General features: G+C 35.5%; 1 protein-coding gene and 1 pseudogene across 1 annotated transcript in view; one reads left to right on the forward strand and one right to left on the reverse strand.

The window, feature by feature from the left end:
• Positions 1–19,762, forward strand: part of LOC114050041 (ryanodine receptor 2) — an 811,539-nt gene that overhangs the window by 404,297 nt on the left and 387,480 nt on the right. The window contains exon 17 of the mRNA XM_027871576.1: positions 7,401–7,496. Coding sequence (XP_027727377.1) covers positions 7,401–7,496 — 96 coding nt within the window. The remainder of the gene's footprint in view (positions 1–7,400; positions 7,497–19,762) is intronic.
• LOC114049751 lies at positions 14,624–15,048 on the reverse strand (annotated as a pseudogene).

Below are 19,762 nucleotides of genomic sequence, written 5' to 3' on the forward strand. Positions count from 1 at the left end.
TATGTATACTCCTTCTAACTACCATTATAATGAGAAAGGTCTTATGAGTTACAAATATCATCTTCCCATGTAGGAATGTAAACAGTTTAACCTTATTAAGTCCCTTATGATTTCCCTTTCCTGTTTACCTATTTATGCTTCTCTTGAGTCTTGTATTTGAAAGCAAAATTTTCTATTCAGCTCTGGTCTTTCCATCAAGAATGCTTAAAGTCCTCTAGCTCATTGAATATCCATTTCCACCCCTGGAGGATTATACTCAATTTTGTTGGGTAAATGATTCTTGGTTGTAATCCTAGCTTCTTTGCCCTCTGGAATATAATATTCCAAGCCTTCCAATCCTTTAATGTAGAAGTTGCTAAAGTTGATATTATCCTGACTGTGGCTTAATCATATTTGAATTGTTTCTTTCTGGCTGCTTGCAATATTTCTTCATTGACCTGGGAACTCTGGAATTTGGCTATATTCTTGGGAGTTTTCATTCTGGGATCTCTTTTAGGAGGTGATTGGTGAATTCTTTCAATTTTTATTTTACCCTCTGGTTCTAGAATATCAGGGTAGTTTTCCTTGATAATTTCTTGAAAGATGATGTCTAGGGTCTTTTTTTCATCATGGCATTCAGGAAGTCCAATAATTTTCAAATTATCTCTCTTGGATCTATTTTTCCAGGTCAGTTATTTTTCCATTGAAAAATTGATATTTGCCATTGTCTTCTATTTTTTCATTCTTTTGGTTTTGTTTTATTGTTTCTTGATTTCTCATAGAATCATCAGCTTCCATTTGTTCCATTCTAAGTTTTAAGGAATTCTTTTCTTCAGTGAGCTTTTAGACCTCTTTTTCCATTTGGCCAATTCTGTTTTCTCCTCATTGGATTTTGGACCTCTTTTACCATTTGGCCTAGTCTATTTTTTTATGGTGTTTTTTACATCAGTATTTTTTTGTTTCCCCTTTACTAAGCTTTTGACTTGTTTTTCATGATTTTTTAATATCGCTCTTACTTCTCTTCCCAATTTTTCCTCTACTGCTATTATCTGATTTCCAAAATCCTTTTTGAGCTTTTCCATTGGCCTGATACCAATTCATATTTTTCTTGGAGGTTTTAGATGTAATAGCTTTGATTTTATTGTCTTCTTTTGAGTGTGTATTTTGAATTTCCTTGTCACTGTGGTTATTTTCACTAGTCAGAGGTTTTTGTTTTTGTTCTTGGTTTTTTTTTTGTGTTGTTTTTTTCTGTTTCTTGCTAATTTTCTGAGCCTATCAGTTTACTTTGAACTGTTTGCTAAAGTAAGGCTCTGCTTCCAGGGTGGAGGGCGCATTGTCCCAAGATTCAGGGGTTTTATGCAGCTGTTTCCAGAGATACTTCTAGGGACCTCTAAGTTTTCAGTTCTTCCAAGGTGGTGTGATCTGAGAAGAGGTATTTACTGCTCTCCTAGTCTATGAGGAATGTTCCCCCTCCACTGTGGCTGCTAGCTCTGCTATGCTAGTGCTCTTCCTTGTCCTGGGACTTCCACCCAGGACTTCAACTAGGCTCCAAGTATGGACAAAGCAACTGAGTCCTGCCTCAGTGCTAGCAAAAAGACCCCTGTAATTGCTTTCTGACCAATTGTTCGAACCCCTTACCATCTGCGGGCTGAGAGCTGTGGAAGCACCCACAGCTGCAGCCACTTGCCACTACTGATTCAGTCACTTCCAAGACCTGTTCCTGGTTTGCTGGGGCCGGGGCTATACTGGCACAACCTGCACTGGACTCTCACCTTGACGTGACAGACCTTTCCTATTGACCTTTTAAGTTGTCTTTGGTGTCTGTAGGTTGAGAGGTCTGGAAACCATTCTGCTGCTGCTGATTCAGTCACTCCCATGACCTGCTCTGGGTTTATTGGGGCCTATCCTGCATGGGCGTGGTCTGCGCTGAACTGTACTCTCTTACTCGGGTGCAACAGATGTTTCCTGCTGACCTTCCAAGTTGTCTTGGGCTGAAAATCTGTTTAATTCCGTCTTTTTGTGGGTACTGCTGCTCCAGAAGTTGTTCAGAGTCATTTTTAAAAGGTAATTGGAGGGGTTTGGGGGAGAGCTTAGGTGAGTCCCTGCCTTTACTCCTCCATCTTGGCTCTTCCTCTTCAATAAATGTTGTCAGTGTCTAAGACATGGAACACAACACTTCTGGTGTTGGGCTGGAATCAGCAACCCTGGAACTCTAGGGGTAGGACTGGGTAGTGTGGCTCCTGGCACTGCTTCCAAGAGTTTTGCTGAGGCACTGGAAGACCTGGTTGTTCTTTCTTACTCCACCATCTTGGCTCCTGGAAGCAGAGGTTCCATTAGCTTATTAAATAGCTCACAACCCTATGAGGGAGGAAAAGACATCATAGATAAAATTATTGATTTTATCAGAATTATGTAGAAAGTCAATACCAGCAAAACTAAGGCATTGCAATTTAACTAAACTGAGTTATTTTGGAATGTAATTTTATAATCTTACAATTGATTATAGTGGTATCCTATCAGTTGCTAGGGGTTGTTTGCTTCATCTCTCATTTTACTTAGTATTTTTTTTCCCTTTTTCCCAAAATTTTACCTTTCATCTGAACATAATTTCAGGATGGTTTTCCTGCTATCAGAATAAGAAAGTAACTCAGTTCTATCTGATATTTACTTACAATATAAATCAATCCAGAGCATATTGTGAACAGTTTCCTTTATTATAGATCTGAAACATCACAATAAAATTTGCTGCAGCTTGAGATCAGTTGTGGCATTAATGATGAGAATTGGCACTCTTTTTTTAAAATTGTGTCCATTTTACAGAAAAATGAAAGCTTAAGCATTGTCCTTAACAGGAATGCCTGAGGAGGAGACAACCCTCTTCTCACTCTTACCTCTTTTCCTTTACTCTAGATTCCATATCTATTTACTTTAATTAGAGCTCTAATTACTTTGCTTATTCTTTCTTTTCCAGAACCACAAAATGTCTCCCACCACTCACTCCTTTTCTTCTAATCTTGAATGTGTATAGGAATCCCTTATTTTTTTAATCTTCTTGGTGACCTGGAAAGAGTACATTTCTGTTTATCTCTCCAAAAACTTTTCAAAAACAGGATTAATAGACTTAGTCAACAAGCATTTATTAAGTGCCTACTATATACCAATCACTGTGCTGGGTATATAAAGAAAAAGGGGGTGTGAAAGTATGTGCTCTCAAAGAGCTCACAATCTAATGGGGGAGATAACATGAAAACAACTATGCACAAATAAGTGTTTTATATATACATACACACAAATATTTATATAAAAGAGGAAAGAAGAAGAAAATGATGATGATGATGATGTAGATGTAAATAGGCTGCAACATCTCACCATTGATGATGTTATGTTGTCTAGGCTCATTTCTCAAATTATATTGAATCAGGAAAGATGGGACATTAGTTGGGACTTGAAGGAAGCCAGGGAAATTGGGAGGTGGAGATAAGGAGTGGAAGAGTTCTAGGTATGTGTGACAGCCAGTGAAAATGCTTGGGGTCAGGATTTGGAGTGTCTATGTGAGGAACAGCATTGAGGAAAGTGTTACCCAATGGCATAATACATGGAGAGGAATAAGGTTTAAAAAGATTGGAAAGGTAGGAAGGGACCTTTGATTATGGAGGTGATAAGGAGCCATTTAGGAGGAGAAAGATAATGTGGTAATGGAATGGAGTGGGGAGAGACTTAAGTTGGGAAGACCAGCCAACCAATTTGTCAATCAATGAACATTTGTTAAGTGCCTACTGTGTACCAGACGTTGTGTTAAACAGCATGTTGTTACATTAGTCCTTTCTCCATTTGATGTGTGCCTCCTTTATTTTCAGTTCTTTTTTACAACTAAAAGTGCTTTCTTAAATAACTTTATGTATGCATCTTTTTCCTTTTTCTGTGGTTTCCTTGGGATATTGATAGGCTTAGTAGGTTGTTACTAGGTGAAAAGACATGTATAGGTTAGTGACTTTTCAGATATAGTTACAAATTGTTTTCCAGAATTGTTGGACCGATTCACAACTCCACTGAAAATGCATTAAGATACATGTCATCCTACAGAGTCTACAATAAATGTCATGTGAGTCTTTTATCTTATTGGTCAATTTGATAGGTGTGAGTTAGAACCTTAGGGTTGTTTTTTTTTCCATTATTATTTTTCTAATTACTAGTGATTTGGAGAATTTTTTTCATTTGATGATAATTGCTTATACTTCTTTCTTTGGAAATTCCTTTGACTGTTTATCTCTTAGGAAATAAGTGCCACTTTTATACATTGGAATAAGTTCCTAGATATCTTGAATATGAGACTTTTGTCAGACAAATTTGCTGCAGAGATTTTTCCCAGTTAACAGTTTCATTTCTAATTTTAACTATATTGGTTTTGTTTATTCAAAAATTTCTTAATTTCACGTAAGCAAAGTTGGACATTTTATCTTCTGTGATCCGCTCTATTCCTTCTCTGGTCATGACCTCTTCTCTTAGCCATAGTCATAAAAGTTATTTTCTTCCTTACTCTTATAATATGTTTATGATATAACCTTTTATATCTAGCCCATCTATTCATTGGAAACCTGTGTCATATGGTGTGAGATGTTGGTCTAAAACTAATTTCTTGCAGATTACTTTTTAGATTTTCTTGAATAATAGTGCTTACTCCAGTATTAGAGGATTTTTGGGTTAATGAAACAGTAGGCTACTATATTTGTTTGTTTTTTATGCTATGTACGTAATCTGTTCCATTGATTGTCGTGTGTTTTTTAACTAGTGCTGAATTGTTTTAATGATGACTGCTTTATAGTTTACTTTGAGGTCTTTTGTCTTAGGCCTCACTACTCCTGTTATTTTTTTTTCAGTATTTCTGTGAGAATCTTGAGCCTTTTTTTTTGTATTGGTTTTATTATTTCTTCCCTAGTTCTCTAAGGTAGGTCATTGGGAATTTGATTTCTATGGAACTGAATAAATACATTATTATTATTTTTTGGGTGGGTGAGGCAATTGGAGTTAAGTGACTTGCCCAGAGTCACACAGCTAGTGACTCTTGCATGTCTGAGGCTGGGTTTGAACTCAGGTCCTCCTGACTTCAGGGCTGGTGCTCCAGACATAAATATATCCTTTTAAGAAATGCTGTCACTTTTTTATATTGCCACAACTCAACTATGAGCTATTGATATGTCTCCACTTAGATCTGTCTTCCTTTCTCTAAAGAATATTTTCTAATTGTATTTTTATAATTCCTATGTATGTCTCGGTAGGTGAACTCTTAACCTGTGTTATATGTTCTGTAATTGTTTTTAATAGAATTTTACTTTCTCACTCTTTGGGGGATTTGTTGATAATATATAGGAAGGATGATGGTTTATTGTGGGTTTATTTCATATTCTGCTACTTTGCTGAAATTATTGTTTCAAATAAATTTAGTGACTAGATTCTTTAGGTTGTCATATCAAATGCAGAAAGTGATTATTTTGTTTCCTCTTTGTCTATGCATTTTCCCTCAATTTCTTTGTCTTATTTATGTAGCTAATAGTTCTAACACTGTTAAATAATAGTGGTGATAATAGACATCTTTGTTTTACCCTTGATCTAATTATAGTGGCTTCTAGTTTATCATCTTTACACATAATGCTGGCTCTTGGTTTTACATAGATACTGTTTACTATATTAAGATATAGTCAGTTTACTCCTTTGCTGTTTTTTACTGTTTTTTAACAAAAATGGGTGTTTGTATTTTGTTAAAAGCTGGAAGGCTTTTTATCTCAGGGTTGATGTGTGGTGGCTGGCCTGTACCCCAGGGTTGACATGGGGTAGTGATGTGGGTGGGGTATTCTGACCTTGAGCATGCTCTAATCCTTGCCTCATGGTCTGAACCCCACAGGCTTGTGTGCCCCAGTTTTTGAGCAGAGCCACATAGCCACAGCATTTAGGTTGTGAGTCTAGACCTTGGACTTAGCTCCCTTATCTCTGCCCTAGTATATAGTTTCTGGCTCTAGTTTTCCCTTACTGTCTTCATCTATGCTAGAACACCTTTTGTGCTGTCTCCAGTGCTAGGCTTCTCTGACTAGATCCATTAACTAGTAACCCAAAGGCTTCTGACTTCCTCTTTGTGAGGATCTGAGATGGCAAAATGCAATGACTGTAATTTTGCCTTCTCTATCACTTTTTTATCTAGTGCCCTTTCTTTTCTTTGTTGGAGTGATTGTGGGAGACCTGAGTTGTTTTGCTTCTATTTACAACACTGTCTTAAGGAAGGTTTTATGTATATAGAGAGATTTATCTCTGTGTATGTATATGTGTACATATATACATGTGTGTATGAATATATATATTTTATTCTGACAGTGTACGTTGTCACCAAATTGGGACCAAGAATAAATAGTTAGAGGAGAACAGCTGGGTTGTCTATGGGAATTACAAAGCTCTTTTAATTACCCCAAACTTGTCACTAAAACACGTTTCATCTTTTTAACACTAACATTTCACTGGTGTTATTATATAACTGTATGGCTGTCATAGAATACTAAAATCTCCAAGAAATTAAAGTGAATAACACTCATGAGACAGTAGTGGATGAGATAGGCTGCTACCCATAATAATGAATGGACTTTGAAAAAGAACCAGAGTAAAGAAATTAAAGAAATGTACGAATGAAAAAAGAAAATGGTGAGTGAGTTAATCAATGGAAAGATGAGGACAAAATTTTCACAAAATCATCAGATATTGATAGGTAGTGATCTGCTTATTGGAAGGAATTGCTATATTTATGAGATCAAGATCCAAATCCATTTATATTTTTGAGTACTGAATGTATTGTCATTAAAAAAATAGATTCATAGTAGTTTCCTAACAATATTATATGTAATTGATCTCCCTTTGAGATTTTCTCCAATTACCTGATTTTATATATAAGGAAATGGAGGCACAGGCTCATCAGGGAGGGCCTTTAGAGGACTTTTTTCCCCCAACTCTTTTATTTTACATGTAAGATCATCCGGCAAGTTAAATGAATTGCCCAAGGTTACATAGGTTGTCAGGCCGTGTAGTGCAGAGCTGTGGCTTGAATCTAGATTCTTTCATGCCACATCTAATGCACTTTCCACTCCCCTACTCTGACTCTTGTTTTCTTTCTGTTGTGTCATGCTGTCTGTGTCTTAAATAACAAACTTTAAGTTAATTTTTATGAGAAACAAAAATGAAGGTGCTACGTTCCATAATAATAAATTAGACCCTCATGGCCTAGATGGTTTTTAAGCTCTCTGGATGTATGTCTTTGTCTTTTATTGAATCTAAATTTCATGCCACTCCAATAAACTTGTGGTAACGCCTTACTCTAATTTGTTATGAATGTTTTGGGATATAGTATATAAAGACATAAATATAAATTTTGTTTTATTTTATAGCGGCTCTCATTAGAGGAAATCGCAAAAATTGTGCTCAATTTTCTGGCTCCCTGGACTGGCTAATTAGCAGATTGGAAAGACTGGAGGCATCCTCAGGTATATTTTTTACTTATCTTTTTACTTTTATATGTTTCTTCTTTCCTTTAAAGCACAAAAATAAATCTCTGCATTTAGAGAGTATTTGCGCATGTCTGTATGTATTTATAATTTCTTCTTTTAATGAATTTGTTTTACTTTTGTTTATCAGGACCTGTGATTTCATTGGGATGGGCACCATCAGTTAAGGAGACTACCTCTACCAATGTAGATCAGCTACTTATCTTAGAGAGTTACCTGGGGCATTGAGAGGTTAATGGCTTGCCCAGGATCATACGATATGTATCAAAAGATGGATTTGAACCTGGATCCTCTTGAATTAGGGATGTTTGTTGAAATAGAATGGAGATCATGCTCTGTGCAGTTCCTATGTCTGGGGCTTTTGTATTCACAGCCAAATGAAAATAACTTATCTTAGACATCTTATTAAGGAGTAAATTAGAATAATAGCTCCCCTTATTGGTAGTATTATAACACTTTGTTGTGTGCCGTCTTTTTTGTAGAGAAAAGGTAGCCACTGTGTTATCTAGCCAAGGGATTTTAATTAGTTAAGTGTAATATATGAGCTAATCATAAGCTAATCATAAAACCTGCAGCTTTACGCCATTTTTCCTTGACTCCTAGGTTTGATTTAGTCTAGGAGAAGAAATGGGATAATGTGGAAAAGAGTAAAAATGTAAATTTGCTATCTGTATATGACTTAGTTCCCAGCTCATTAAGTATTTACTCTATCAAGTCACTTTCCAGAGCGTTCATATATTCAGATTCTTAGCATGTTATTATTACATACTTTATTTTACTTAGAATAAGGTTAGAAGTAAAGTAGATCTGACACTTTTGTATGTCAGTGGTTGCTGTCAACCATCTTTTCTTTGTTCTTCTTTTTCCTCCCATATGGAGGTGAAATCCTGACTGCATGTATCTGGGACTTAGGAAGGAGAGAGCTATGGAGAATTGTAGACCCATCTACATCTTGGGCTGATATGGAAAAATTACTTCCTTATTTCCCCTGCATACAAGCATACATACAGAAGTCATGTTAACTGGCAGACTTTGGTGGTTACTGGACAGTACTGATCATGACTGATCCTGAGCTCTCTTGACTACTCCAGTTAGTGTCCTGCAAGAGCTCCTCATCAACTGCTGCATCTGTTTCTTAGTCTTTCTATCATTCTCTCACTTTCTGCCTCTCATGTCAATATCTCAGAGGCATAAGTACCTACTGCCATGTCAGAGAAAGGAAGAGAGGTGATAGAAAGAGAGCCTGCAAACACACTAGACATAGCTTGTAGTTTTTTCCTTCTGTCAAAAATGCTAGAAACTCATTGCAACCACAAGTGAGCTGGAGGAGGTTCATTCTTCTGGGACCATCAGAAATTGGACTTTCAGTACAATTCAGTTCTTTCTTCCCCTCCCTCCCTTCCTTCCTCCTTTCCTTTGTTCCTCTTTTCCTTCCTTCCTCCTTTCCCTCCCTCCTTCCCTCTTTCCCTTCTCCCTTCCCTCCTTCCCTCCTTCCCTCCTTCCTTCCTGTCTTCCTTGCTTCCTTCCTTCCTTCCTTTTTTTGCCTAGGAGGCAGCTAGGTGGCTCTGTGGGTAGAGCAATGAAGTCAAGAAGACCTGAATTCAAATCAGGCCTCGGATACTTACTAGCTGTGTGAGCCTGGGCAAATTACTTACCCTCTCTTTTCATTAATCCATTAAAGAAGGAAATGGCATACCACTCTAGTATCTAGTCAGAAAAACAAAAGGAAACCCATTGACAGTATGGTCCATGAGGTCATGAAGACTCAGACATGACTGAATAACAGCAAAATTTGCCAAGTACTTGGCTAAACATGGGAGATTTAGATAGAAGCAAAAAAAAAGTCATGCTTTCAAAGAGATTACCGTCTAAAGGAGGAGTCAAAATACAAACAACTATGTACAAAAATATGTACTTGATAAGGCACTTAAAGGCGTCTTGCAGAAGGTGGGATTTTAGCTGAGAATTGAAGAAAGCCAGGAAAGCCAGTCGGTGGAGATGAGAAGAGAGAATTTCAGGCATGGAAGACAGCCAGTGAGAATACACGGCATCTGGAGATGGAGTGTCTTTTGTGAGGACTAGCAGGGAGGCCAGTTTCACATGATCTCAGAGTACATGGGGGTGAGTAAGATGTAAGAAGACTGGAAAGGTAGGAAGGGACCAAGTTACGAAGGTCTCTGTGACTGTTTTGAGTGCCAAACATAAAAATTCACATTTGATCCCAGAGCTGATGGGGAGTCATTGTTGTTTATTAAATGGGAAGAGAAGAGGTCACGTGATCAGACCTGAACTTTAGGAAGATCAATTTTACAACTGAGCAGAGAGTGAACCGGAATGTGTGGAAACTGTGTGTGTGTGTGTGTGTGTGTGTGTGTGTGTGTGTGTGTGTGTGTGAGAGAGAGAGAGAGAGAGTATTTAAGATGCCACCTAGGTTGTCAGCCTAGGGGAGTGGGATGATGGTGGTGCTCTCCACAGTAATAGGAAAGTTAGGAAGCTAGGAGAGTTTGAGAGGAAAGTTAATGAGTTTAGTTTTGTTCAGTTGAATTTAAGAAGACTAAAGGACATAAATTTATTATGTCTAATAGGCTGTTAAAGATGTATGACTGGAGGTCAGGAGAGAGGTTTGCAAAGGATAATTAGATTTAAAAATCATCTGCATAGAGATGGCAATTGTATCCATGGGAGTTGATGATATCAACAAGAAAAATATAGAAAGAGAAGAGAAGAGCACCTAGGACAGAGACTTGGGGGATACCCTCAGTTAGCATGAAGCAAAGAAGACTGAGAAAAAGTGTTTGAACAGGTAAATGGAGAACTGGATGCATTCCAGAAATCTAAAGAGAGGAGTATCATGGAGATGATTAAGAACAGAGACTTTTTTTAGTCTTTGTATCCCCACTGTCAGCCTGGCATATAATGAATGGTTATTGTACAGAATTGAAGCTTTAGATATAAATTGTCACATTCATTGACTGAGATCTTTACATCTAGAGAATACAGGCATGCAATCTCGGCTCCTTGCACTATCTGCCAGCTTCTAGAATGTATTTGAAAATAAGGGGACTAATTTATGAATAAAATTTCAACTGAAGAAGGCATTTTTATAGAATTTTGGAGAGTAGCATGGGCATAGACACATAAAATGAGTTTTTTAATTCTTTGCTTTTTTTTTTTGAAACCAAGAATGCTTTCTAGGCTTAAATTTAAATGAGTGACTTAAAGTAAAAATGGCATTCTGGCTTTACTGTAAGATTATGAAAAAGAATACCTATTGCATTTCAATTTCTTTTCGCATTTTATCTACATTCAATAGTACTAGGTTAAATAAAATATTTATAGGAAAATATTAATATATACTATTCTGTTTCAGTATTCTATGCTTATTATTTTGAAGCTCTATAGAGATGTACAAGTATTAAGTAAATACCTTTGTAGATAGCATAATTAGGTGCCTGAGAAGTAGATACCATTTGCATGTACATAATTGTAAATTGCCCTCATTTGAAGATTTCTTAATGAATCATTTGAATACTGTTTTAGGGATTGGTATTTTTTCTTTCTGTTTTTCCTTCCACTCATGATGCCAGTCTGTGTATTTGAGTTTAGCCAACTAAATGTTTCACATTGCTCTATTGCAGACACTGTATTGTGTCTTTAAATACTTTGCAATAAAGTTCTTCAGAAGACTGCTGGGAATAGTTTCCCTGATAATCTGTAAATATAAATGGGTATTTTTATTTAAAAGATAGTTTTCCTTCATGCTATATTCTGTTAGCTTTATGGAATTGTTCTTTAATTCTAAAGTGTATGATTAGAACAGTATTAAAAGTCCCAGCTGTCAACTGAAAAGATGTGACTCCTATGCTTAAATTCAGTAATGATAGTATGGAGGTCAAGAATAAAATTTTTCAGTAATGTGGGATCATAGGATTTAGAGATGGAAAGTACATTAAAGATATATTATCACCCCTTCAGTATATCCACAGAGCTCTATGTCCACAACCAATTAAAAGACTTCAGTATCATACAATATGAACCATTTAGTCATTATGCCTGACAGGAAGTAGTCAGATGATATCTGGGCCTGCTATGAAGTTGGGAGGGAAGTGCCCTTTCATTATAAATATCAGAAAGCAAACCCACCTCAAGTTTCTGTGTACTGGATTGGAATGCCTACTGAGTATGATAATGCTTAGCCCCCAGTTAAGTAAGTGTCCCAGTGTAAAGTACAGATAGCTGATACTCTACAAGTGGTACAGTCCTCCATATGCTCCTATTTGTGGGTAACATTTTTCTATTTGTGTCAGAACTTAGACTGCTACAGAGTCTCCTAAATGAGATCCACAACAACTCACAAGATTGCTGCATAAAAATCCATTAAAAAATTAAGTGTGTGAAAAATGTCTGTTATCCTGCTCTAATAAGTGGTTGGATTGAACTAGTTCATCAGTACATTTATTTTAGGCATCTTCTAGGTGGATGCTGAGCTGAGTCCAGAAGAGAATTAATTAGAAAGTAGACTGGATTGCATAAGGGGAATTAGACAGTAACTGTTCCGTGAAGTAAAACCTTAAGAATTAGGAATACCTGCATCCAAGTCTTGCCTCTGACATATCCTAGCTATGTTAGCTTCTACAGATCACCTCTTAGCATCTCAGACATCTTGTTAGGAACATAAGTTACCTATGAGTTGAATTGTTTATCTACATTAATAGAAGGGCCTTCTATACCACACAGAAGAAATCACAGGCCCAAATTTAAAAAAAAATTCTGGGCATGCTAAATAACTATGAATTATAGAATATTATAATCTCCAAATAATCAAGTTATATGTGACTCAAAGACAATGGAGAAATATATGGTAAGTAGAATGAAGCATAGTATCAATGATGACAAATGTGTAATAAAGAACATTAATCATTAAATATCTGATCAGAAATAGAAATGGGCCAGCAACATAGCAAGAGTGAGAAATAACAGATGTAAAAATTGAATGCTGTACTTATCCCCTTGCAAAGTTAAACTGTCTATAAGAAGCCGTCCATGATATTTTATAGACCTTATCATTTCTTGGACTATTGAATGCATTCCTAATTAGTTTCCTTGTTTCAGGTGTTTCCCTTTGAAAATCCATCATCCACACAGCTATCAAAGTATTGCTAATGATGGTGATGATGATGATAAACAATGGCTAACATTTATATAGGGCTTTAAGCTTTACAAATGATGTCTATGTCTGTGATACGTCATTTAATCCTAAATAGGCCTAAAGCTAAGATGTAATCAAATTGCTCTTCTGCTAAAAAAGCCCGATAGGTGTCTCCTTATTTGCCTTTAATGTCAGGGGATTCTCTCAACCTTTTTGAGAAGCATACCATTCAGCTGGATGTGACTCAAAGGTAGGGAACCAAACTGAAAGCAAAGAGATTATTAGCAGACCAAGGAATGCTCTTCTTGCTAATAATAAATTCAGGTTTCTAGGGTATGGATTTTTTAAATAATCTTTCAGGTCTGCTTAGAGTACAAAGCCAATCAGAAACTACCAATAGGGAAACTTCTTTTCTAGAAAAAAGATTACACTTGTTCCAAAGCTTATCCGTATTTCTTTAAACTTTTTATTTCACATTGCTGTTCACCTGGTGTCTTTACAAACCACTATTAAAATAAAACAAGTATTTATCCAAAAGCATTGTTTATTAATGTATTTCATTTGTTCAAAGGCATCTCAGTGGGAGGATATAATCAGCTGCACACAGAGAGGAGAAAATTCTCTTTATAACTCTCTGGGCCTTTTAATGTTACCTGCATTGGTATTATTTGTGCAAAAGCTTTAAAATTTTATGTAATCGAATCTACTTTACCTCACATTTATCTCTATCTCTTTTTTGGTCATGAACTCTTCCCATATCCATAGATCTGAAAGATAATTTTTCCCATACTTCAATGATTAGGTTATAATATCACCCTTTATGTCTAACTCATGACCTAATTTTGAACTTATCTTGGTATATAATGTGAGATGTTGGTTTATATCTAACTTTTGCCAGACTACTTTCCAAGTTTCTCAACAGTTTTTATCAAATAATGAGCTCTTGGCCCCAAAACTGAAATCTTTGGATTTATCAAAAACCAGGTTACTCTGTTCATTTGCTTCTTAATATTATTTACCTAATCTGTTCCAGGGATCAACTTCTCTGTTCTTTATCCAGTACCAAATTGTTTTGATCACCACAACTTTGTAATAGAGTTTGATATCTGGTATTTTAGGCTACCTTTCTTCCCTTTTTTTTTCATTGATTCTCCTGACATTCTTAACTTTTTGTGCTTCTAGATGAATTTTACTATTTTTTCAAGCTTTACAAAGTAATTCTTTGGTAGTTTGATTAGTATTACACTGAATAAAGTAATTTAGGTAGTATTGTCATTTTTGTCATATTAACGTGACATAACCGTAAGCAATTAACATTTCTCCAATTATATAGCACTGTATTTATGTGAAGAGTGTTTTGTTTTGTTTTGTTTTTAACATACAGGCAAAATAGGTTTACTGGAATGTCTTTAGTCACTGTTGAAAGTAGCAGTATTGAAAACATTGGTTTCTCCATAAATATATGGAAACTATTTCCAAAACCTAATTTTTTTACATGAGAATTATACAATTTGTAATCATTAACTGAATGGTTGCCATCCCTTTTTACATAATGTTTCGTCTCTTACTTCTTACCCTATTACTGAACTTGATGCAATAAATCCCTACCTCTCTAATTTACAGTATAAAATTTTGTTAAATTATAAATATCATCATCAATGTTTAACTCTATATACAAATAATGTATGGGCAAGTATCCAGTTTCAAATTAGATTCCTATAACATGGCAAAGTAGATGTTTCTATTTTAAAATAAATTAATGAGCATATTTTGGTGAAAGGTAGGAAGCTAATCAGGAACTTATCAGTGCTCCAATTTGAACTGGATACTTGCCTTTTTACTTCTTGAGAAAGAACACTTTTGAAAGTCATACACATATTTCATTAAATTATGCAGCAATCTTCTTTTTTATTTAATTATCCCAGAACTGTTTTATTGGAGATCTCTAGTCACTGAATCAAGTCCGATATTTCAGGACAGTAAGAATGATAATCAACAGCAAAAGGATAACAGCAACTAGAGCCAAGATGGCCTTCATTTTGTATCCATGCCACCACATTTGCCTTCAAATCAGTTTAGATTTGTTGCTAAAAGCTGTTGCGTTATCTTATAAGTTTTCTGATTTGTCTTGTAGCTCATCTAGTCTCTCTCTTCTTTCAACCACTTTTGTAATATTCTCTTGCATGACATCATTTACTTCATCCACCTGATTCTGTACATGCCTAATTTTGTCATTCCAAGGTCCAAATTTTGGTCCAGATGGGCCCTTAGGAAAAAATCCTCTTCTCCATCTGAATCTCCTTCCAAAAGATTTCTCCTTTCACTTTTCATTGAACCAGTGACATCATCATTTTTTAGATGGCACTCAAATTTAGGAGGCATCTTTATTACTCAAAAACTTGTTTTTCTTTTCCCAGCTTTAAGAGGCAGACATATACCACCTGGACATCTGCTAAGAGGCTTCTGGTCAACCCTTGGAGCCATGCCTGCCTGGGCTGATCTGGGCGAGGGGAGGGAAAGAGTGTTTTTTTAATTGTGTTCATGTAGCTCTTGTGAATGTTCTGGGAGATAGACTTCCAAGTATTTTATGCTCTCTGTAGTTATTTTAAATGGAATTTCTCTTTCTATCTCTTCTGCTGGGTTTTATTAGTAACATATAGAAATGCTGAAAACTTATGTGTAAGATTTATATCCTTCAGCTTTATTAAAGTTTTAAATTATTTTTATTAGTGTTTTTTTTAGTTGACTCTCTTGGATTCTCTTAATAAACCATCATATCACTGGAAAAAATACTGTTTTCTCATTATCTATAGTTATCTATAGTTATTCTATTTTCTAATAATTTTCTAATCACATTAATACAATATTGGATAATAATGGTGACAATGGTCATCCTTGCTTCATCCTTGACTTTATTGGAAACATGTCTAGCTTATCCCTATTACAGATAATGTTAATATGATGAATTTTGCTTATAGTTTTCCTAATATTGAACCAGCCCTGTCTTCCTGATATAAATCCCACCTGTTCATAGTGTATGATTTTTGTGATGTGTTATTACAATTTCCTTGCTAATATTTCATTTAAATTTTTGTATTGATATACATTAAGGAAATTAATCTGTAGTTTTTTTTCCTTTCTTTTGTCTCTCCCTGGGTTAGGTATCAAGGCCATATTTGTGTCATAGAAGAAATCTGATAGAACTTCTTCTTTACTTGTTTTATTTTTTTCAAACAGTTATGTAGTATTGGATTTAATTGCTCTTTAAATAGTCAGTAGAATTAACTTGTAAGTCCATCTGGTACTGGGGGTTTTTTCTTAGGTAGTTCATGGATTGTTTAATTTATTTTTCTAAGATAGGGTTATTCAAGTATTCTATTTTCTGTTCTGTTAATCTGGGCAATTTATATTCTTGGAAATATTCATCTATTTCATTTAGACTGTTTTGAATTGCATTTGAATTGACCTAACTTGCCTAAGCAAAAGTTCTGGTTGGCAAAGAGCCCCTCGTGTAATGCCCTTGGCATTAGTTAACAAATATACAAGGGCCATCTTTATAGCCCTCATCCTCTCTCTTATTTATATATTCTATTTCCCTTTCTGTTAATCATCTGAGCAATTTATATTTTTGTAAATATTGATCCATTTCACTTAGGTTGTTAGATTTATTGGCACGTAATTGGACAGAATAGCTACTAATAATTGCTTTAATTTTACGTTCATTGGTTGCGAATTCACCCTTTTCATTTTTGATACCAATAGTTTGATTTGCTTCTTTCCTTTTTAAATCAAATTATTTGAAGGCTTAGCTATTAAAAAAAAAAGCTCCTAGTTTTACTTATTAGTTTGATGTTTTCTTCTAAACTTTCAATTTTATTACTATCATTTTTATTTTGATATCTAATTGCAGTGGTGTTAATTTGTTGTTTTTCATGTTTTTCAAATTGCATGCACAATTTGTTGCTCTGTTCTTGCTCTCTTTTATTGATATAACCATTTAGAGATACTAATTTCCCCTTAATAAAATTATTTTTATTTAGTTTCCAATTAGTTTTTAATCTATGCTTCTAAAACCTTTTATTGTATTATGGTCAGAAAAATGTTTAATATTTATGCTATTCTGTATTTTTGTAAGGTTTTTGTGCCCTAATACATGATCAGTTTTTGTGAAGGTTCCATGCATAGCTGAGAAATAGATATACTCCTTTCTGTTTCTATTTGGTATTCTCCAGAGGTATATCATATCTAAGTTTTATAAAATTTTGTTTATCTCCTAAACTTCTTTCTTGTTGATTTCAAAGTTAGATAGCTCTAAGAGGGTTAAATTGAAGTTTCTCTCCCCCATACCCCCCATTACATAATTTTATTCTCTATTTACTCCTGCATATCATTTAACTTTTCTTTAAGAATTTACATGCAATTCTGTTTGTTGCATATACAGTCAGTGTTGGTAGTAACTCATTGTCTATGGCACTTCTTAGCAAAATGTATCTTTTCTTTTTATCGCTTTTAGTTTGGTCTATTTTTGCTTTTGCTTTGTCTGAGATCATGATCCCTGCTTTTTTTTTAACTGCAGCTGAAGCATAATAGATGCTACTCTGGCCTCTTATTTTAGCTCTATGTATATGTTTCTCTTTAAAGTATTTTTCTTGTATTGTTGGATTCTGGTTTCTAATCATGCAGCCTCTTCTTTCATTTTTTGGGTGAGTTCATCCCATTCACATTCACAGTTATGATTGCTAACTGTACATTTCCCTCCATTCTATTCTTTTATTCTGTTCCCCTCCTCAAGAGTCTGTTTTACCTCTTACCACTGCTTCCCTTAATCTATTCTCACTCATCACCTCCCTCCACTTTCTATTAATCCCTTTCCCTCCTACTTCCTCATTGGGTAAAGTGAATTTCTGTACCTATTTTTTTTTGTGTGTATATTCTTCTCTCCTTAAGCCAATTCAGATGGTAGTGAAGTCCCAATGTTGCCAGGTCTTAATTGTTTTCTAAAATAATTTTTTGCTTTTTTAAAAAATGTCTTTCTTTGACTCTTCTAAGAATTATTGTTGAGCTTGTGTCTAATCTGCATTTTGTCTTCGAGGCTTTGCTTATAGATTTTTTGAAGTCATGTGTTTGTGACTTGAGCCTTCTTTCACCACAGTTATCTTTTTGTATTTTTTTGTTTTGTGTTTTTGCACTTTTCATACCTACTTCTTGACTTTGTACTTATTTTAGTGTTGTGCTTTGCTGATTTCTGGTGAGAGGCAGGATGTCTGGTATGAGCATTTGTCCTTCTGTGACTTTTTGCTTCTTTCACAGTTCAGTCTGGGACCTATAAGTTTTCAGTGCTTGCAGAATGCTTTGATCTATGGGAGAGGTCTGTTCATAACTTTCCTGGTCTGAGCTCTTTAAGTTCCTGACCTAGGTTTGGGTCTTTTGCCATATGTATAGTTTAGTTTCAGTAGACTGTTGCTGGACTCAGTCCCTGAGAGGTTCTGTAGGTTCAGAGCACCGGGACTTCTGGCTCCCCTTCATTCTTGGGCTTCTGTCCTATTTATTCCATCGTGGTTTACATGCTGGACTAAAGGTTAGAACTGAGTCACTCCTCTGCCCCTGGACTCAGAGCCTAAGTTTCTGAACACAGCTGGACATAGCTAAGTTTCTGAAATTTGTTCCTTGCTCATTATACAGTTAGGCTTCTCTGCTCATTCACAACTGCTTCTCTTGGCCCTGGAACTGTTACTGGGAATTGGGTAATGAGTGACAGAGCTGCCAGATGGCAGCACTAGTTCAGGAATACTCTGAGGGCTTTTCCTGCATCAGTGCTTCCTGCTCTGCTGCTCTATCTCAGTTCTCTTTCATTCTCTGGTGCTGGAATGTCTCCTGTGCTCTTGACTGGTCCGCTAATAGTGTTTGCAAATCTCTCTGTCTGTCTTTCTAATTTGCTGTGACTTTTTCTTGGCTTTCCTCATCAGAATTTGGTTTGGAACATGTTCTAAGTTGCTGTGGTAGAATGCTGACTGATCCAAGCAAAACTACTTCTTTTTATTCCTCCATTCTAACTTTACCCCCTTCAGTGCCATTTGTCCTAACTCAAGAAACTTATCATGAATTGTGATGGTAGAGTACAAATGTAATGACTTCTTTGTACTTGATGGTTCAAAGAATTATTTATAAAAATCTTTGGGGATTTCCCCCCCTTTCACCTTTTTTTTTCCTTTCCAGTTTTATTCTTAAATGCTCTCAGGATGACTTTGATTAGTTAGGTCTCTCACCAAACTTTCTTGAAACTGAGTTTTCCTCCCAGGGCCTCTTTGTTTTATAAAGCTATACCCTCACTCCCAACATACCTTATATTTATATTCTTTGTATTTATTCTCTCTATAGTGGTGATGCCAAGGATTGAGCATGACACTGGAGTCAGGAAGGATCTGAATTCAAATGTGGTCTCGGACAGTTAGTAGCTCAATGACCCTGGGCAAGCCGTTTAACATCCATTTACCTCACTCAGCTTTAAAATGGGGATAATAATAGCGCCAACCTCAAAGGGTTGTTATGAAGATCAGTATTTGTAAAAGTGCTTGGCATACTGCTTGGCATATAGTAGGAGCTATTTAAATGCTTATTCCCTTTTCCCCTTCAGATACAGATTGGATCTGGGATAGACAAATGGTGGCCTGGAAGAAAGAATATTTTTAACATTTTCAAATAAAGTTTTATATTTTTTGACAATGTAAAAACTTTTTAGCTCAAGGGAGGCACAAAAAGACAAGTAGGGCTGGATTTGGCCCTCAGACTATAGTTTGCCAACTCCTAGAGGATGATCTCTCGAAAGTGCTTACTTTCAGAATCAGTTTATATCCACGTAGTTTGTTGTTCTTTGATCTTTATGAAATGCTATGTATTATTGTAGGTATAGATATAGTATATTTATGTATAGTACAGATAGAGTATAGTATATGGTATATATAGTATAGATATGTAATTTACATGTAGTGTATCTATTGTGTGTATAGTGTATATAATATGTGTAGTACAATACAATGCAGTACTGTACAGTATAGTATAGTATAGAATAGTGTAGTGTAGTATAGTATAGTATAGT

This window comes from Vombatus ursinus, unplaced genomic scaffold (genome assembly GCF_900497805.2).
Source record: "Vombatus ursinus unplaced genomic scaffold, bare-nosed wombat genome assembly UNPS02014798.1, whole genome shotgun sequence".
NCBI lineage: Eukaryota > Metazoa > Chordata > Mammalia > Diprotodontia > Vombatidae > Vombatus > Vombatus ursinus.